This window comes from Athene cunicularia (assembly GCF_003259725.1).
Source record: "Athene cunicularia isolate RWA chromosome 1 unlocalized genomic scaffold, athCun1 chr1_part1, whole genome shotgun sequence".
In the NCBI taxonomy this organism is placed as follows: Eukaryota; Metazoa; Chordata; class Aves; order Strigiformes; family Strigidae; genus Athene; species Athene cunicularia.
Window position 1 is genome coordinate 76,052,072 of NW_020799091.1, and position 22,455 is coordinate 76,074,526.

At 34.7% G+C, this 22,455-nt stretch overlaps 1 protein-coding gene across 1 annotated transcript in view; it reads left to right on the forward strand.

Moving 5' to 3' along the window:
- STS (steroid sulfatase) overlaps positions 1-22,455 on the forward strand; it is a 110,899-nt gene that overhangs the window by 23,221 nt on the left and 65,223 nt on the right. The window contains 4 exon segments of the mRNA XM_026845028.1: positions 856-977; positions 3,598-3,720; positions 9,439-9,862; positions 18,331-18,467. Of these exon segments, the coding sequence (XP_026700829.1) occupies positions 856-977; positions 3,598-3,720; positions 9,439-9,862; positions 18,331-18,467 (806 nt within the window).

A 22,455-nucleotide genomic window follows, 5' to 3' on the forward strand; every position in this document is an offset into this window, starting at 1 on the left:
CAAGGACAAGAACTGCTCCAAGATCTATGTTCTCTCTCTTTTGATGTTATAGATAGCAAAGAAGTCTGACAGAAAACTAATGATTCTGACTATTCAGGTTTAGATGGTAGGAGCACTAGTGTGCCTTGAGGTCATGGTCATTAATCTCCCAGGGCAGGGACCTATTAGAGCAAGCTGCAGCTCCTGGCCAGTCTGCATGCCTAGGTTTTTTTTCTGTAGAACCAATGGCACAGGATTTCTTCCTGCAGGAACCAGTTTTCATCTGCATGATGAGCCAGATCACAGACAAGTTTCCCATACTGATATGGAAACTTGGATGTCCTCCTGCGTCTAATATTGCAGACATAGTCATATCAGAAATGTAAACATTGTTACTATAGAGCCTAAGACAGCCATAAACACCACACATTACCCCTAACCTAAACAACTTCTGCTGGGGAAAGACAGAAGTGACACCAAGTAGGGAGTAAAGAAGCACAACCTTTCTCCCATCTCTGCTCTCCCCACTGCTGAAGCAGGAAGGCCATGTAATTAGCAAAGTTACAGTTCTGGGTCAAGAAATGCATTAAAAAGGGTTGTACTGGCCATGAAGAGGAGGTGAAGGTGGGGAAAAAGATTTTTGGCACAATGCCACAGTGTCTCCAGTGTTGACACCTCGTGTGAAAATATTTGACTTAATAGTATTTAGAATTGCAACACCAGCATGGTTTTGATAATTTGCATGCAGTAAGTCTTAACTGATTTTCACATTAATTTTTGTCTTGGATGCCTTGATCTCACCATGCCCATTTCCAAATAATCATCTTTATGGGTTTTTTGTTTTTTCTTTCTTTTTCACTGCTTATGTCTTTCTAGAACCCCTAATATTGACAAGCTAGCAGAAGAAGGAGTGACACTTACTCAGCATATAGCAGCATCCCCACTTTGTACTCCAAGCAGGGCAGCTTTCCTGACAGGGCGATATCCTATCAGATCAGGTAAAAAATCATTATTTTATTTATATATAAATATAATATTGTATTTGCAGTAAACTATGCAATTTTTTTCTCTGGCCTTTCTTGATATCTTTATCATTACTGGGTTAGGTACTCATTTCAGTGACTAATCAAGCTCAGCGTTGGAAATCTGACATATATATGGGAAGTTTTCACATTTCAGAAGTTAACACAAAAATAAAACTTTTTTTTGAGAAAAAGATTTTTCTTTAAATAATGAGGGAAAAAAAATTCTGATTGTGGTTATTTAACGTTAGGAGCAGACATATTCCATCAACTTCCTCCACTGTCCATATGACCCTATGCTCTTTGCCTCCCTTCCCAGTTGCATTCAGGCTCTCAGGATGTTGACGGGCAGTCTGAGTGTTGAACATCACAGAGATGCATCTAGAAAGACACAATGGAAGAATCCAGTGTAAATCTTTCTGCTCAGACATTACGGTTTCTATAAAAGCTTTTGTTTTAGACAAATCATTGTGAGGGTTTGGTGTTTTGGGGTTTTTTTGGGGTTGGGTTGTTGGGTTTTTTTTAGGGGCAAGGGGGGCAGGAAGGGCAGATCATTAAGGTATTTCAGCAGCCCTTAAAAAAAAGCAAAAAGTGTCCCTTCTTTTTAAGTATTTTTGTTCAATATCTACCCATACACAGTGCTAAGTACCCTATAAATACATGCATTTAAGAACTTCTCTTACTTTTAAAGCACCTGATCCAAAGCCCATTTGAGTCAGTAAAGATCCAGTCTGTTTATTTTAGTGTGCTGGGACTGAACCCATCAGTGCTTAGCCGTGCAACTTTAACATTCCCTTAACATCATTTTTAGCAAGGATCATTATACATTAATCAGATCACTTGTTCATTAGTGATAAAACATCCTGTCCTTGCTTCTGGGAATGAAAGCAAAGCAAGACTCTAGAGCCTACTTGATAGGTTCGTGCTCATTCAAATCAAGTAATAAGCTTTTGCAAAAGTGCCAGCTAATATAACTTGCTAAATTTTCCATTACATTCAGCTGCAAAGAAAAATTTTATATACCTGTTACAGATATATTGCTATTAATATTTACTGTAGGTAAAGCCACAGGTCACTTTCCATTATGCTCCTTTTTCTGAAAAATTAGCATTTGTACTGATTTTTTTTCTAACTGATCTGCTCTCAGTCATACCTAATCATTTCTGTGTAGGTGCAAAAATTGAACTTTGTCTTAATTAAATTACAAAATTGCTAAATATGGACTACTTCCAAACATCAGTGAAGAACTAGTAAATGTTTATTATAGAAGATACTAAGATCGTGATGTGAAGAAAAATGTTAGAAATTTAAAACTCCTGCTAGTAGGGCTGAAGAAAGATATTCCAAAAGGCAGTATTTGATGAGACAGAAACTCAGAGTAAAGGTGATGATGAAAAAAAATAAAAATCATGGTTCTGTATTTTCATTCTGGTAACTTAAGAGAATTACAATGATTTCAGTTACAAGAGATTGAAGTACCTAAAAATAAATATAAATAAATATATAATAAATATAGATTATGTATAGATGACTAAAACTACCTAAACTGTTGAACATAAATCTAGCTTGACTGAAAAACTGAAGTCAACATTTGAAGGGTAGGTTGAGCTCTCTTTAATAAACCAGTCTGACGAGTCTTTTTCACATCTAACCACAAGGGATACCTGAGGGAAGATTCTGGTTGTCTACATCAGTCACGTAACTTTCACACTGCAATCATCCTCTTGCATAATTCAGACATCCTGGAGATAGATCTGCACAGATTTGCATAGATATTCTGTGTTCTGTCTGTCTATACTCAGAGCCAGCTCTCATTTGGAATCCTAGTAATCTAATTTTCATGAACCTGAGCTCTCAAGTTTCTCATCCTGAGAGTAGTTTATAAACTCAAGTTTGTGTTCCTCAGACTCTCAGTATATAGAGATTATATGCCTTATTTAGATGCTGTCTTGTTAGCTGATACTTGATGCTACATTAATGCACTCTGTGTGCATTGAATCATGTATCTTCATGCCATTGAAACACTGGTCCTCTCCCATCAAAGCTGAGTGCCCTAGCCACTCTTTTTCCAGAATCAGACTCTCTCTTACTCTTTTTTGACCTCATGATATTTACGTGCCCAGCTGTAAGACTGCCCTGTTTCAACTGCCTTCTCTCTAATAACCTTAAAGGCTTGTAGAAAACCATGTATGAAAAAAGTGAAAGTTCTGAGAGTAGAACTTGGGAGTGATTTTGCTTAGTTCTCAGCTACATTCCTTCACCATGTACAAGAGAAATAAATTATGCAAGCTCAACTTCTTTCAGATATGTTATACCTTAGAACATCTACAGAAGGGGCTGTAGCTGTTTATGTGATGGCTGGCCCCATGGTTATAAGCAGAGAATATTTTCTCCACTTCTCAATTGCTGGTGTCAATCCAGAAAAGACCTCACTTAGCTAAATGGATTATTTTATCTGCCACTCACAACATTTAATGTCTGGTGGTAATATATCATATAAGTGATACCACCTAAAACAAAAAAGTACATGCAGAAAGAATGAATGGAAATTGTTTTACTATATTATCCACATCTCATTCATTTTCATTGTATTTAGGAATGGCTGCTTTCTCACGAGTTGGTGTCTTCTTATTTTCTGCCTCTTCGGGAGGACTTCCTTCTGAAGAAGTAACTTTTTCCAAACTCCTGAAGCAGAGAGGTTACGCAACAGCTCTAATAGGTAAAATTGCATACATGCACAACATTATTTTTCATTCATTTCATCAAAAGAATGTTAGCTTTCCATATAGGCTATTAAGAGTCTGCATTCAGTTTTTTTCCCCACAGCATAATGAGTATTTTTCTGGCACAAAGCTGAGCACATTCCCATGCCTGTGTGAAACACTAATCAGGTAAGTATGTCTAATTCACTTGTGTAGTTATAGTCTCATCGTGCAAGGTACTGAAGAAACATGATGAACAAATTAAAAATTAGTCAAGCTCTTTAAAAGTTTTCAGTATAAATAGGAATTTGATTACAACAGAGAGACAACAAGGGATCGATTGCAGAGTACAAGTCAGCACAGTGTTGGGATTAATTTAACCAGTTTTCAAATATCCATAAAGTAGGTAATGTAGTATCTGGGCTAACCATCTGGATTCTCTTTTTAATAATCAGACAGAAATGGGCATTTTTAGGAAATTTGTCTCATCCTGTGATAGATGTTTAATATAAAAATGTTAATATAAAAATTATAAAGATATTTCAGACAACTAACTGCATTATAAATATCCAGTGATAGGTAAAAGGAATCCCACTAGATGAATATTAAACAGAATTGGAATTAATATCATAAAGGTATAACATTTAAATAATGTGATTTTTTCCCCCTCATTTGGCCACTAACTTATTCAACACTGCTTACATTTTAGAAGATTTTTTTGAAATACAGCTTGTATTACATAATGTATTCTGTACTGGAGTTGCCAGGAAATAGTTGTTTGGAGAACATCATACTGGAATGTTACTACGTTAATTTAGATGATGGATGCACCCAATTTGATTTTTAAATGTAACGAAAGCTTTCAACTTTGGGAGTACTTTTTGTTTAAAAAAAACCCAGTCTGTTTAGCAAGCCTAACAATTCGCACCACTGTTAAAAGAAATCTGTATTATATACATAGAGCTAACCAGTGTCGATGTTTCTAACTAAAAATCCTACTTAGCTATACCCCAGTCTTAGAAAGTGTAAAGTACCTTGATGTCCTGACAGATTCAAACCAGAAAACGAGAAAATATTAGCAGAAGTATATTTAGTGCAGATGTATTTGAACCACAGTGCAAAAAAGCCATTCATAATTTGTCATGTTCATGGTGGAGTTAATTCCTATTGCTTTATATTCAGTTAAAGACTGCAAAAAAATACTTTTTTCTGTTGCAACAAGCACTGGAATACAAGTAATTTTCTAGGACTGACCTAGTTAATGTTCTTTTTTTAACTACTTTCACTGCAACATGACAGCTTGCCACTTAGATCTCCAGAAGTTATCTCCATGATGCTTAATGAACAATTCTTCCAAGTGGCCTGAATGATAGCTATGAAACCACAAGATGTAATTTTACCATATCCTTAGAGTATAATAAAGGCTTCCAAAAATCAAGAAGTGCATTAAGGATAAAGCATATGTAAATGACAAAAAGAAAAATTACGTAGATTCGAAGACTAGATAGGCAGACTCTGATTCCCAACCAGCCCATTTTCTGCCTCTGCTGGTATTCTTATCACATCATATTGGTCTAGGTCAGGGAGTCTTTGCTTGGTTTAATCTAACTCAGCCGTTCCCAAACAATTAATTGTCAAATCCTGCACCAGTGATGGATTGGCATAAGGGTAATTTGAAGCCTTTCAGTTCCTCAAGCCTGTACTGTCACTTCTTTTATTTTTTGCCAAGTTTCTCTCCCCTTTACTCTCTGAGGACATTTTTTTCTTCCTTAAATGCATTTTCCTTTCTTTTAAAATTTTATTCCCTCCTCTGAATATATGCTTCCTCTTGCTTGATACATCCCTAAATATATTTTAGCTATAAATCTACTTTATGTATACACTTTTTTACCTCATCATTTTTTCCCTGTGACACAAAGAAGGTGACATCCAATAGATTTGGCAGGAGGAGACACAGTCAGAAGATCCGCAACAAAACCAAATTTTCTCAATAAAGGCAGATGCATTGAATATGTAATATTTCATCAGTTAAGGATCCTGAAGCGTAGCAAGAAATGTTGATGTTTTGTAGGAAATAGCTATTCATAATGCAAATATTCCACTCAAAGTAGATTGGGGTTATTTTAACTACTGCTATACTCAATTATAGTTGAGTACAGGTCATCTTTTCCTTACTACTCTTATCCAGTGTGTTGTGTAACATCACAAGAAGTTTAAAATCCACCTCTGTAGCTTATCTCTAAAGTTTAAAATATTAATGGATAAAGTGGGACTTGTATCTTTCCACCAGAATGAGGTGTTGTAATATTTGGACACATCACAGTAGTGGTGTGTCCAATACAAGATTGGTTGAGTCTATGGAGTAGGATTAATAGAACACTTATTAATAGAATGGCTTAAAATCTGACCATGTTAATAATATAAGCATATATACTTTATATTATTATTGCTATGAACTTCATATAAATATATTTATTTGAGCACATAAAATATTTCTGTTTGCCTCTTGCTCTGCATCTTGCATCTTCTTGTTTATGTGAAGGGCACAAAATCATACTAAAAGAAATATATAATTAAATACAACTCAGTCTTCAGATTACTCCCTTTTCAACTGTGTGAGGGAAAAGTAGAGAGAAAATGTGATTTTTTGCTGCTTTTTCAGCATTCTGGATTCTGAAAATCTGAGTTTCAAATGAAGTTTCTTGGCTGAATAGGACTTGCCTCTCATTTCCACTTGCCTTTCTTTGCGTTGCTTTTGCTCTGCAGAAATCTTAATTGTGGCCAAAGGAGAGGGGAAAAAAGCCTAGGTCTCAAACTATTAATGTACTCATAATTTACAATTATCAGCATAAATTTCACTGAAAATCTTGGTAGCATCTGCTGAAATACATATGATTCTTGTGAGAAGTGTCCATGCTATGAAGCTTTTCTTGGCAAAGAGGTGAGAGCATTTTGCAGTGCTCTCAGATTCAGAAGGGCCCCAGAGTGTAAAGCACATTACAATAATCTGTTGAAACGCTAGCTTAAGGCAGGGGTTATTGTCACAAGGAATGAAACAAAATGTGTTGTAGACCCAATCATCACTTGCTTTTTTAAGAGTAGCACAGGGTATCAAAACCCTCTATCTTGTCAGCCATTTGAGAATGGCAATTGTGGCTTTCCGTCACAGCTGCCGATATAATTTGAACCAGTGCTTCTGTTACTTTTCCCAGCTAAACCTGCTGTCTACTTTGTTTGGCTTAAGTTGCTTCTGAACAAATCTTTTTTTGAGGCCCAAGTTCATCCTGACATTGAAAAATTTGTTGTGCTTGCTATAACCCTTTCAATAAAAATAGGTTCTATATTTCCCCCTGTCCTAATTTGTTGCTGCAAGATTCTCTGTCCTGGCTTGCAATGTCTAGTTTTATTGATATGCAGTTTAAACAAATGTCTTTATATCATAATAAAGTATATTTAATTTTGAGTGTTTTTTTGGTTTTTTTTTTCGTTTTTTTTTTTTTCCAGAATTATAGCTGCTTTGAAATTGACAACTAACAGCAAAAAATTAAAAATGAAAGCTTTAAGATTATTTATATTTGTGATTATAAGCCTATACCTTTATTTCAGTTATGTAACTTGATGGGAGTTGTTTCATGCTTACCTTGATACACATCTGGCTTTATGATTATTCCATAAAGACAGTCATGTAAATCTAAGAGAAAACACTGAAGCATTTATTTTCCAGAGTCTGCGTCTTTTCTTGCTGGGTATGAAATTTAGAGTTACAGTCTTAGCTAGCCCTTTATGGCACCGGTATGACATCTAAAAATTCAGTACAGTGATCTACATTGCTGATTTTGTAATCAGCCACAATAACATTCACTGGACCATGTCAAAAGTAATGACAGGAGCCATTCTGCCCACAGAAAGCAGAACACCGCCTCAGGTGAGGCGCCATCTGACAGTAAGTGGGAAAAGTTCCTATGGAATGAGAAAGCTGTAGAGGCCGCCATTTCACTGGCATGTAAGAAGACCTGAAAATGCTTTTATACCTGATTCTGTGGTATGTGGAAGGTATTTCTAACCTAAGACCATCAAGAGATTAACGAGGAGACCTAGATTCAACTAAGTATTTAGTTAGACTCAAGATTTTTATGCTTTTTTTCTCCAGCTTTGCTGATGGATAAACTTAGGCACACGACTTCTCATCACATACCTTAGTTCTGTCATTTGTGAAAGAGAAGTTATGACATCGAGCCCAATTGCTAGGTACTATTTAAAATAATCAGAACTGACCACCATCTTCACCCTCTTTAGTACTGCACTACCCACATTTGTCATTTCCAGAGGCAGAAATGTAGGATGAATATGCTGCTCTAGACCCAGGAGATGCTCAGGACTGCCTGCTTCAGGACTCTTTTTTACAGATGTGTAAAAGCTGGGATGGTTGGGAAGGGGGAAGAGTCTATATATGCCTTTTTTCCTTTCATGTGCTTTGTATCATGTGTATCCTGAAGCCCTCAGACCAAAATATTTCAGATTTCTTTGGGCTAAGTTATGGGGTTGAGGACTTACTGGGTTTGCGGGTATTTTGTTTATTTCTTTTAAGATCACAACCCCTGAATTATGCTGGTGACATTTAGGAGTTTGACTCAGAAAAAATACATAAAATTTGGCTCAGCAATATATATTGTCACCTGTTTTGTCAAGGGTGACATGTTTTGAGAAATACCTAACACATTTCCTTGCTGAGACCAACCATAAATTATGTCAATAGGCTTAAGTGAATTTGAATTTTTTTTTTTTAAAATTATGCATTTGAATTTAAAAAGCAGCTACCAAATAGTTAGCTCTCTTACACTAAGTGGTGCATAAGCATATCATAGGGGGTTGCACCTAAGTCAGAGAATGGATTATCTAGATACTGTAATCAGCATGAACATAGATTATGCTAGTGTAATGCAAATTAGACTCACTGTTTTCTTGTGTCAATCAGTGTCCATCATCACTGAGAATTAGAGTGATTTCCTAGTGAGACAATATGCTGTGAGAGATAGTATTTGGTGGTAATTTACTTGTCACTGTTGTTTATTTATATATATATATATATATAAAATTAAAAAATATATATAAATACAAAATAATCTCCCTCACTACATGTACATGTATATAGTGAGGGAGACTGGTGATTTCAGAGATCATGAAATCATTTAAATAATAAATGCCTTGGTATTTTCACTATTCTTGATTATTTCCTGTTTGTTACTGGGGTTTTTTGTTTGTTTGTTTGTTTTTTCTTTTTTTTTAGCTTGTCAAATGTGAATGATTTTCCAGAAAAATTTCAGAAAAAATATTTTGTATCTCCATATTGGTTCTTCCTAGGAAAATAGTAGCTGCTACAAAATGACATTTTCTTATGACTACTTAACTACACATGCACAAAGTCTTCATTTTCAAAGTTAACTACCTGTTAGGGCTCTGTTGCTCTTCAGTGACCCTCTAGCCCACTCAGAATTTAATGGTCTCCATTAGGAGCTGTGCCAAACTATTTCTAACTAAAACAAAGAGGCAGACATGAAACAAAGTCTTTGATGAAGGCATAAAGAAAGATTAGATAGAAAATAGGGATCCACACAATAAATGCTGGGAACAGGAGGATGTCAATCAGATAGTGACAGTTTCATGTTTGGAATAGTGCACATTATAAGTTTGATGATTTAACTTCAGAGATGCTTCTTGTCCTTCTCTCTTTGTAGGAAAGTGGCATCTTGGGATGAACTGTGAAAGCAGTAATGACTTCTGTCACCACCCACTCAGTCATGGATTTGATTACTTTTACGGGCTTACCGTGACCAATTTTAGAGACTGCAAACCTGGCCAAGGCAGCGTATTTTTAAAAGGGGTTCAGAAAACTCTTGTCATCCCAATCCAAATTGCTGGAATCACCCTGGTCTCTTTGGCAATTGTGCAATACATTGGCCTCCTCAAAGTACCTTTCCAAGCATTGGGTTACTGCATGATAATAACCGCTATTTCACTTGCGGTCTTGATTTTTTTCTTTTATCATTTTCGACACTTGAATTGCTTCTTAATGAGGGACCATCAGATTATCCAGCAACCACTGTCCTATGAGAACCTGACTCAGAGACTGACAAAGGAAGCTGTGCAGTTCATAGGAAGGTGGGTTTCTAACTATGTTATAAGTGAATGCTGGCATTTCACAATGACAATGCTTCTGAAAAAGTGGGAAAGAAATGTGAACTGGTGGGCATAAGGAATATGTCATTATTTATCATCATCATTTTTTTTCATTTAAAAGATTACTGAAGTTAATTGTTCTAGTGAAAGTGACTGTATTTTTCTATCAGCTATGTTACTTTTTTCTCTATAAAATTAAAAACTATTTATGTTTACATGTTTCATAAAAATTTGTCAAAAAACATCTAACTTTTAGGATTTTCATTCTTGAGAGTTTCATGTAATTTGAAATATGAAAAATCTTTTGTGGTGTGACTTAATTATGTGAAAGCACAATACAGATTCATAATCCATGACTTTTCTGGAATGGGAAACTGCAATTCATCATTGGTTTGATGCATCCATTAAGTGGTATTCAAAAGGCCAATTATTTAATATGCTGTCATTTTAGATGCCTCCACTTTTATGCCAGACTCATTTTGAAAATATTTGATTTATAGAAGTTAGGATTTTTTTTTTTTTCTGAAAGCAATGATTTTTTAATAACCATCACATTGGGTCACCTAAATATTGGATATACAAAATCATCCTAAGTCATTCTTCATTTTTGTAAATTTAGCTACTTTGGTGTAATTGTTAGCATAGGGCTTTTAATGGGATCGAATCATACAAGTATACATTTGTATATTCTGAAAAAGAAAAAGAAATAGATATATTTGAAGCAAAAAATTTTAACCTTTTCACGTCTTGAAAAATATGCCAGAGTATTTTTCTCAGTCAATTTTGGAACAGGTTGCACCATTTCTAGAAAGGTTAAACAAAAGTAAAAACATAGTTCTAAGACATAAGAAGTCTCTTAATTACTCTTCTAAAAAGTATGTACCAGGTTGTTACTGTGAATACATTCACATGATATCATTGCTGAATGAAAACTTATACCAAAGAATCAGAGGTTAAATTTTCTACTTAATGACTGCATGCAGTAGTCATCAAGACTGTTATCAAGAAAAAATATTTATCTAAAATCTTGATCTCATACTGCAATTTTTCTATCATTTCTATCATTATAAATATTTGATGTGGCCATCTCTCCTCATCATGCCAAAAAAAATTCATTTAAGTAAGTTTTCCCAGCAGTCAACATTCTCTTAAGTATTTATAAATAAACTAGAACATCTTTATTTTGTCTTGTCAATGATGTTAAAGATACCTACTCATCTACATTTAGCTAATTTATCAGTGAAGTACTTTGTTTATTACAAACACACACACACATACACACACACACACACACCCCCGCTTTGAAAATTGAGAGGTTACTTGCTTAGTGACCAGGTATTTGGTGATTTTAGAAGACTGCTGGCAGATTAATGTAATGTGCCTGTAGTGATTCATAATGTCTTGGATCTCTGAAATCTCAGTGATGTCAATGCAGTGACAATAAAATGGTAGCCCCAAAACAGGTGAGTGAGTTCAAGACTGGAAATCAATGCTAGAAAATTTAACTTTATTAATATTCATAATATGCACAGTGTTATTGTATAGCTTAGTCAGTGTTTAGAGCCAGCATCTATCATCTAAATCAGCATAGCTTTGTTGACTCAGCTGGAGGTAAGTGACTTTACATCAGCTGGGTACTTGGCCCCACTTCTCAATGTAGTTTCCAGACAAAAGTGATATTAAATTGAAGTCAAGGTTAATAGCACATATTTGTAATTTACAATAAACTTTGTTACAGGAAAGCTATAATGATAATTATAACCCAGACAATTCAGAATCAATGTTGAATTAAAGAACATCCAAACTTGTTAAGATATTGAGAAGCAATTAGGGCATTCGAGCAATCCTAACTGTGCCCTGTAGTGAATTCACATACAAACTATATGACCATAAAACTTGCTCCTGGGGATAGGATTAATTACATTAATAATCACTGAGCTGGTCTGGTCCATATGTTAGTGAGAGCAGCAAAATCAATATTTGCTTTGACACACTGTTTCTGACATTATATATTTCATACCTGTCAACTCCAGTCCATCAGCAGACCATTGTTTTTATGACTAGTCTACTGACTTTGGCTGTTTGTAGGGGAATAGCCATCAAGAGCTAGCCAGGTTGCATCAGCAGTCAGACATCTGGCAGTCAAAAGTGAAGAGCCATCAGGTTTTTGGAAGCTATGGATGCTCAACAGCATTCCTGTCATTTCGCTTCTTTCAGGGGGCAGTCTCCCTCAACCCTCCTTTAGCCACACATTAGGCTCAACACTTGATGTGTCATGCAGGCTTATTTTATTTAGATAACACAGTCAGTAGCAAGCTCAGTCCTGTACACCAGTAATCCTTGTGCTCAAGCATACCAGAGTTCAAACAATCCTGAATTGAAAGAATTCAGAGTAATACACCTTAACTGGTTCTTAACATACATTTTATCATCAAACTAAAATTCATCAACTATCATGCATGTTTTAATTGGTTAATTATCTTTACAATTAAATATATGATGGAGTTCCAATCTTCAACAGCACTGGTACTTCCTATATAGCCCTTTAATGCTATATTTATATATAATATATATTAATATATACATAGTTATGTAACAGTTACAACATAAATGTTTTCTCTATGTAAGTTTATTATACCTAGTACCTATATTACATTTATAAGTTCTTCAGTGTTTAGGGGATGGACTTTCTGACATTATTCTCTTTTCTAGCTATTTTTGAGCCATATTGCGAGCTTTATGACTTCTTACCACGTCTGATAATTTCTTCATAGCATATAGCTATGTGCTGTTATACTTTGGTATGTTTTTTGGAGAGATGTATTGTATTTGTTCTTCCTTAGTCTAGTGTGTGTGTATATATATATATATATATATATATATATATATTATTATACAGTTTTCATTTGTTCCTAGGTAGACTAGCAAGTACAAGATTCAAAGCTCAGAAATGGCACTGGAGAAGAATATATACAATTACAAGCATCAGATGCAACGTGTGAAAGCAAATACTACTAATTTAGTTCTTCACCCTAATTGTAGGTGGGCAGGTCAGCTCATTGTATGGTAATTCTAATTACTTTTTCCCAAGAGCAAGTGTGTGTACATATTGTAAGCCTATCAGAACACTGTAGACATTACAGCGTATTTGAAAGTCAAATAGATGCTAATTATTTCATGTTAAGTTCAGTGAGGTTGTCACTCATACATCTTCAGCATGTTCTTTAATGACCAGCTGCACAGACAATCCAAATTTGGAAAATGCCAGAGACCAATTTCTATTGTATCAGAATTAACAAGAAGAAGTACCACACTATGATAAAGAGTACCTCTCTGAAAAATTCATATAGCTGATCACAGTTAATAACAATGTTTGTAAAAAATCCTAATGAAATCTAACTTCTGGAAAACACTATTTGCATATAAACATTTATATTCAGCAGATCTGGTGAACATAAAGTTAAACAATTTTAATGTTATTTTTTTGTCATAGATTGCATAACCATAACCATCTATTCTATTTCAGTCCATGAAACACAACACATATTCAGATTTTTTTTCATCTACTTCAGCAGACTGTAGTTTAGGGTTCCCCATTAGGTCTGAAGATCAGGCAGTTCTCATGTACTGGAGTTAGAGTTCTGAAATCAGGTTGGTTTATGTATCCTACAAGAATATTCCTTATAGTTTACAGCAAAATACAAATTATAGAGAAGAATTTGTGCATCTTTGTACACACATGATGTATATGTGGATATACATTAAAAAAGGGTAGTAACTTATAGACCGTAACAACTCCACTGGATCTTCATCCCTTTTTCTCAGACCTCTGCTTATTCCTTTTGAACAAAAAGCTAACAGGAAACAGCTGTGTATTCATATACTTAACAACCATTTGAAAATTAAAGATTTAAGTAATTTAGGAATGATTAAGCACCTAACTAGTTCAACAATGAGTGACAGCCTGCACTGTAAATGGAACACTTCTAAAAAGCAGTAGATTTGTATAGTGGGCTCCAAAGTTTTGTGGAGGAAAGGGATTTGGTAATGAATATAATTTGTAGTAGATGAGAAATTTATTTTCTTTCCCCATGCTTACAAGAATGTACTTTTTGAAAGGGAGAAAAAAGATTATATAGAAAGGAAGTAAAAACATATATGAACTGTGTACCTTAAGCATTTAAAGGAAGAAATAGACATGAAATAGAGATGTCCAAAGTATCTTGTGTATTTGCATGGAAGAATCATTTCACAAATGCAGTTATAGTAGTAATACATCCTATTTTTAATATCTTCTAGATAGAGGCAGATATTTTTTTTTTTCCCCCTTTCTCATGCCATTTTCAACACCTTTCTGATTTTGATACGTTACCCCCAAGTGGTCTAGAGTTCTTTTCTGATTTTGAAAAATTTTGAGAATATGAGATCTGTGTTTTAAGGTATGTCTTTTAAATGAGTAAGACAGAAATGCTTATTCATGGATTCATTAATTCTAACAAGCATTTTAGCACTGTTAGAGGTCAGAACAAAAGAAAATCCAGCTTGTAGGACAAAGTCCTTCTTTGATACAACTAAGCCAAAGTTTACCTTTTCCTTCTGGAGGAATGAGAAGGATTAATGAAGTGCATTCAGCCACTGTCCTGTCACAAAGAGTACTGTCTAATTGTTGACCTGATCTGGAAGTAGAAGAGGGATCCATGGGAAATAAACACTGAATCAATTTATCCATTGCTGGGGATATTGTGTAAGTGTTTTTAGGAAAGGGAGAGTTACAGGGAAGGCAAAGTTAGGTTTGTATCTGCCTGTGTAACATTGTTACATATTTGTGCTGAAAATGTATCTTCAGATTATATACTTAAGAATTTTTGTTTTCTTTCATTTTAACTGTGTCTCTGGTGTACTGTCACTATGTGAAAATTGCCTATTCATACACATTCAATAAGTCTTAGTAAATTATAACTATTTATCCTTATAAGAGGTAATATATTTTATCTCTATGTCTTTTTCAAATAGTTCTTTGCAGGCTATTTGGTTTTTGGAATTTGTAAGACTTTGGGGATTACAGAAACAATTGTTAACCCAATTTTAACACATCACAATGTTTGTCCAGTTCAGGCAAAGCCAAGTATATCTGCTTTTGTTTCAGCTGCTGTGAATCGTAGTACCTCCACTGGTATAAGCCATGTAGTGGTCTAATGTGTTAAAAATATGTACTTTATGACAGAATGTGAGGATAGTTTCACATCTGAGGATAGTTTCACATCTAGGGAGGGGGAAAAAAAAAAAAAAAAAAAAGTCATTTCAAAAGATCGTACCTGTACGTCATAATAAATTTTAATTTAGAATTTATTATGAAAAATTAAAATGGATCCCTGTCATGGTGTATTCCCATTTCATTTCCAGTACAGTATCATACCTGAAATCTCAGTTTGATTTGACAAGTTCAGGCCAACAAATTCAGAACTTAACTTGTTGGTCTGCTTCAGTGGTCTTAGATTGACATCAACGCACAGAAAAGCAAACAAAATTACCCAAGATGTTTTCAGTGTAACAAGCATTTAGAGGGGGGAAAAAAAAAAAAAAAAAAAAAAAAGTTAAAAGACCCATGTGTGAAGCACAAAGGCAGATAGTTGTAACTTGCTCTCTCACCCACCTTAAAGCTGTGTTTTACAGCTCAAGCCTGAACTGAATCCTTGAGTAATGCTCCTCACTCTAAAAAAGAAGAACCTAGAGCTTTGCAGTGCAGCAACGTGATGCTTTTAGATGTTTTCAAGATCAGTTAAACACACATTAAAGAATGTCATGTCAGATGTGTGTAATGTCTGACTACTCAGTAAATTGAAAAGACTGTGTGAAAAATTTACTATATTTGAGTAAGTGAATCTCAGATCTTTTGAAACTGAAGTTCCTTGTGTTTGAACTGTGTAAAAGATAGTGGCAATACATTTTTGAAGGAGCTGTTTACTGAAGTGGTTCAGGAGTTAAGCTGTTGTCAAATTTCTCTCCTGCCTACTAGCTGATATTGTCATTCCATTTTCAAGGTCATGGTAAAGGTAGTCAGTTATGATTCTCCTCAAAGAGTTTTGGCAGGAGATAAATAGCTGCCTGTGATCTTTTGCAGGATATTAATAGGTGAGACACTTCACCTGACAGCAAACTGTCAATCAGAACCCATCAATCGGAGTTGCAAAGAAAAGACTGATGTAGTGTCCTTCCACATCAATCACTGATTCGATGACTCTTCATGAAAGTTAGATCTTTGTGTCAATTCCATTAAAAAAAAAAAACAAAACAAAACAAACAAACAAAAAAAACCAACCCCAAACAAGCCAAAACACACACACACAAAAAACCCAACCACAAAAAAAAAAAACCAAAACAAAAAACAACAAAAAACACAAACCCCTGAGTTATTATCTCTTGATAACTGGAGGCTGTTGATGCTTTTAGCAGTACAGGTATACATTTAGAAGTATGCACTGTCTCTGTGACATTAGAACAGGGCAGTTTGCTTGAAAAGTAAATTGTGCTTATGCCATTATGAATATTAAGTAAATTTTTGTGGTTTATTACCCTAGAATTTGTACATTACTATCAATTCAGTGAAATGTGTTTAAGGAAGAAGTCAAAGATAATCTCATACAGTAAAAAAACAAGTTGTAAACCAAAAATAGTTGCCTTGCAGAAATGTTCTTTAATGAAAGGTCAAAATTACATTAATGTACATGTTAAATATTGCACTTTATAAGTATACATATTTTTTTACTTTTTTAATTGTCTCAGAAGTCTTGTGTTATTTGTTGCTAGAGTAATGAAAGGTTCTCACACGTATGACCTCTCAAATAGCAACAAACACAGATTCATGGACAGTGTATCCCTTATGAAAAATATTGTCTTTTCTTTGTTTTTTGAATCTCCACTAAAATAATACAGAATACATACACAAATATTTGAAGGTAATTAAAAAAAAAAAGTTTCCATTTTTCCACACAGAAATGTTCTATTTATTCTGTTGTTTTTTTAAAAAAGGAGAAACTTAAAAATGAAGAAAAAGTCCCAGACAAAAACAAGTGAGTCATCTGGATAAAATTTTCCCAGTTTATGTACTGCTGTGTATGCCAGTATAAAAGAAAGCTTTAACCATGCAACTTGTGTAAAAAATAGATCCAACCAAGGAGAGAGGAAAAATGGATCATAAATATACTAGATTAAACCTAGTTATTTTTCCTCAGAATAAAGTATTGATATCAAATGATTCCCTTTTATTACAAGACTTTGTTTGCAGGGTCTAAAGGTTAGGTTTGTTTTTTTTTTTTTCATTTTAAAGAATCTGTACACGCATGTCTGTATCATTCCTCCTCTCTTTGAATGGTGGATGAAGCAACTGCATGAGGAAATAAGTAGTCTCCCTTTGATGTTGATGTGAATCATAGGTATTATCCACCACAGATTGATGAGAGAAAATATGGTAAATAAACCTAAAAATACTCTGTAATTAGCTGTGTGCTTTAGGGTGAGATCCAGACAAGTTTTCTGGGTAGTGCTCTTGTGATTCAACTGATATTTACAATATGCATAATGTACTACAAATGCTCTTAGAGCGTATAGCAGTAAATTTGGCTGGTACTGCACAATTTTAAGTAAAGTTTTATAAATAATGCATAAGGAAAAGTTCTTACTTGAGCTGTGCTTTCACAGCCTGCTGGAACTGATCATAAATATCACGTTGACATATCACATGAACAGCAAAATTTACACAGAGAGTCTATTTATTGCACTCTTTCTTCTGTATCAGTTCAGGAAATAGACTGAAGACAAAAGTGACTGTTCATTAATGAGGGGAAAACTATATTAGTATGTGCTTTGAGATTACTTATTCTTTGGTACAACTTACTTGTGGTGTTATGTACTGATCACATGCATACACACAGAGAATATTAAATGACAAAAGATTTAGTCATATACTGTAGTCCAGGATAAAGGAGGAAAACTACTATAGTGATATAATGGTATGTTTGACCATGGTCCTCATAATAGTCTAGGTATCTGCTTCCATATGACCTTGTGAGGAAGATAATTCTGTTTCACACATATATGTAGTTCTAAAGGTATGTTTTTGAACAGTAATTTTATTTGAGCTTTAAAATATGTACTTCTAAAATGAAGAGACGTGCTTGTAGCCAGAAACTGCTAGGTTCCTGGCTTTAAAAGTCCTTAAAAAAATAGCAAACAGTAATTAGATTTTGTCATTTATATTATCTTTCAATTCAGTATACAGTTAAGTATGGCATTTTTACTCTGTGTGTGTGTTCACACAATAATCCTTTTCTTCCCTTTGTTTTTGGGGGTTTTTTGAGCTCTACCTTAGAAAGATTTCTTTGTCGAAATTTTATTATAAAATATACTAAGAGTTTGGGGGTTTGTTTTGTTGTGTTTTTTGTTTTTTCCAGGAACAGTGATGCACCATTTCTTCTTGTCCTGTCTTATCTTCATGTTCATACTGCTCTATATGCTTCAGAAAATTTCAGAGGAAAGAGCAAGCATGGTTTATATGGGGATGCAGTGGAGGAAATGGACTGGAGTGTAGGTATGTTACATGTGCTTCTAATATCAATGGAGGGAATTCATGGAAAACTTACATTCATGTCCACCAGATGCAGACTTCTGCAGTTTGGATGTTCATGGTATATCTGCCGTACTTGTCCTTTACAGTTAGAGGAAAGAATTATTTGAAAGGCACAATAATCTGACCTCTTGTAATATCTATGACCAAATTTATTGTGTCCTACAAAGACCTTCTCCCTTCTTTGACTGTGATGGTAGTCTATACAGTATGGATTTAGCAGAGATATGGACACCATTAACTGTCAACTTTTGAAGTACAGTAATTAAATCCAACCCCCATGAGCTTCTGCATGCCATTGGGTCTCTGCAGGTTGTTCTCATAAAACAATATACTACTTCTAAAAGGGATCATATGATACTGATATCAAAATATTTTCAAATAAAGTGACTGCAATATGCACTGTTGGCAAAAGTAGTTTGCTAATGATTTTAGTGAGTTCTCTGAATTAGTGAAGTCACTCAGGTGAGGTCCACTTCTGTTCATGAAGAACAGTCAAAAGCAAACAATTTGCCCTTCAGAGCCTTCCGTTCTCTTTGAGGCTGGAGAGCAGTTGATCATTACATCTTTCAACAGGCTTCCTGTATCTCTAGATGTATTGGAGTGACTCTCTGATTCCAGAGATAATGACCTGTGAAAACAACTAACAGTTCATATTTGAAAATAATCATATTGAAGAACAGCAGTATTAGGAGCTAAAGACAAGCTTACATTCCTGCTTACCATATACCCAAGCCAATTCTGTTCTCAGTACAACTCAGTGCAAATTGGCTTTCTTTAAGAAAGTTTTGCTTCCTTACTAAGATGCTATAAACAGTTATTTAGCTTTGGTTCATACATATTTTTAAACTATGCAAACGTGCAGTTAAACATAATGTATATTGCTTTGCATATTTTACATCAAGAAGTCTAGTTGTACAAGCTACAAGACGAAAGGCAGCACGGCACATTTAATGACTCGTAATATATTTAGTGCAGTATTCGCAAAAATGGGGATAACCCTTGTGGTACGCTTAGGAAGAGTTTTCAATGTGGGAGATAACAGAAAAAAAAACCTCTTGTGAATCAGGTTTTGTAAAGAGAGAGTGGCTTTCATTCCAATTGTATTACACCCTGAAGCTTTGTCACTTCTGTCAGTGGCCACCAGCATTTGGTAAATCAAATGCTTGCATTAGGTAAAAGTAAGCTTCTGTTGTTGTCTGTTTACATCCACGTTGTAGTAAAGCTACAGAGCATTAGCTGGTCTTACTGTCTGTGCTTGATTTTACTACTACTTTTTCTGTTAATGAAATTTAGCTTATTCCAGCCTAATTGGTCATTTGCTGCTGCCATTACATTTTGCTGCCTCCTTCAGGAGAGTGACTCTGGGGTTTAAGCAGCAAGTAGCAAACCAAGGCAGCTGTTATGCTTCTGTTTCAAGCTATAGAATGATGCAGGAGTGGTGATTGAAGACCACTGCTCTCTTCCAGAATGACCACAAGCTCTTAGGAGACGTGTCAAACAAACCAAACTGTAGGACACAAGCATATTATTAAAACAGCTTGGGATAAATCAGAGATACAAATATAGTGGTGATAACATAGGAATTTCAAACAAATTCAGAGAAGAATACAAGTTTCCTCATGTATTGTCCTTTAATCATTTATTGACCTTTACTGCATCAGGGGCAGTGGAGGTAGTTAAATCAGGAAACAGATCCTCATCTGTTATTTACTAGTATACAAGCATCAAGTATTGTTTCAGCTGGGGGTCTGTTTACTTAGTTTTGCTTATGTTTTGTAAGACTACTCTGTTGACAGATAACATATTTGCTCCAGGAGGCAGAAAATGTGTTTAGTTCCTCTGTTACTTTCTCCTCTATTATTAGAATGATGAAAAAAAGTTATGGCTAGCATTTCCAAAGGAGTCTGCAGGAATAATGTAGCTTTTTTGAATTTTTTTTTTTTTTTTCAATTGAAGTGAGTACTTATTTCCATTAACCTCCACTGAAAATTCCAGTCTTTAATACATCAACTATGTCAGACAAAGTAGATTTAGTCACTGTACTGCTGATGTCAGTAACCAGCATTTTCTTGGAATGCCTCTGAAGATGTTACAGTAGAAAAGCCAAACAAAATTGTCTGGAAGAGCTGAAAAAGTAAAAGCTATAAGCTTTCTACAAAGGGAGGTTTTATTATTCACCAGACAGAATTTAGTGTTTATTCATAGATAAATGTAACTTACAAAAGCAATAAGAACAAAATAGTCCAGATATAACAATGTGCTGCAAAACCTCCTAATTAAAGACAACACAAGCATAGTAGGAAAGAATGAGTGTATGAAAAAATGCATTATAGTACAACATCAGAAGTCTTTGACATGTGGTAGGAAAAGAAACACCAGCTTTAACTCGTTTCTAAAAGAAACTTACAATGTGTTATCTGCTGACTAGAAAATGTGAAAAATCATTTAAAAAAAAATAATAGAAGTCACAAGTAGGAGTAGAAGTTAGCACTGTCAGGTACCAATGATGAAAAAGTTATATCAAGATTGGACTATGAGATACAAATGAAATATTGTTTCTGATCTCTCTTTGAGAGATCGACTGAAATCAGGAAAAAATACTTTAGCTGCCATTTGCAAGAGAAAAAGCAACAGTCTTTTTAGTAAGACAGAGAAGTCCACTCAGACTGAGAATCCTAAATAAAAGACAATTCAATTTTCATTTCTTTATTTATTGAGAATCAATTACCTGATTGGACAATAATTCAATTATAAGGCAATCTTCATGCTACGAGGAGAAAAAAAACTATAAGACACATGAATAAAATACTCCTTTGAATATTTCCTGTTGGTGACTCCTTAAAAAAATAGTGAAGAGTATGATTACAGTCCATGTCAAAAACATGAAATACAAAGTCTCTGGATAAGCTTTGGGACTGTGTGTGTCTACTGCTTTTGCATACTGATGTGTGTATAACAGAATTCAATGTTTAAAGCATTCACAGTTATAATGTCACTGGATGTGACATGCCTTAGAGATTTATTCTCTGTCTAATAACATTAATTTTATTTCAATGTAGGCTAAGCACCTTATTAATGATATTAATTATAATTCATATGAGAGCAGATGAAATAATCTTACAGTCTAAAAATAGAAGAAATGATGAATGAATGAATGAATGAATGAATGAATGCAATATCATCCTTTTCTTCCTTCCTCCCTTCTTTTCCTTCATTCCTGATAGAGGAATAGAAATGGATATGTTCAGAAATTGTTTTTGATGTAAATTACATTACACTAATTTAATCCAAAATAGATCACTGCAAAGAGTTTTGGAGCCCCCTGTAGACTTGAATGCAAGCTGTGTGAAGACATATTAATTCAACACCACTTTTGCAAATGGCTGTTTATTGCTCTGTTAACAGTAGCAAAACTGCATATCAGTTCTTAATCCTTTGTGAAACAGTCACAACTGAATGGCTTAAGTGCAAAAAAGTCTCAGAAATTGTAGTCTAACACAAGCTAGGTAACTGCAGAGTGGGAGCCTTGTCTGGATATATTATGTGAATGTCTTGCAAGCTGAAAAAAATTTAACTGCCTATCTGCCATGAACTTTTGACCTCTCTTAGGATCAAGTTATGACAAGAAAATATTACCATCATCTGTTGTTACTTAATTAGAAGAAAATGAGTGGAAATAAACCCCAATGTATAATATCTTACATGTAACTTTTGTTAGAAATATCTTAAAATGTTTAGTAGAGTGATATATGAAGAGAGTAGCTCCGTGATTCCCCAGTACAAGAGGGATGTAAGAGGGATATGGAGCTACTGGACAGTGTCCAGCAAAGGGTCGTGAAGATGATTAAGGGACTGGAACATCTCTCCTACAAGGAAAGGCTGAGACAGCTGGGAATAGAGCTCTATTCAGCCTGGAGAAGAGAAGGCTGAGGGAGGAGACTGGGGGGGG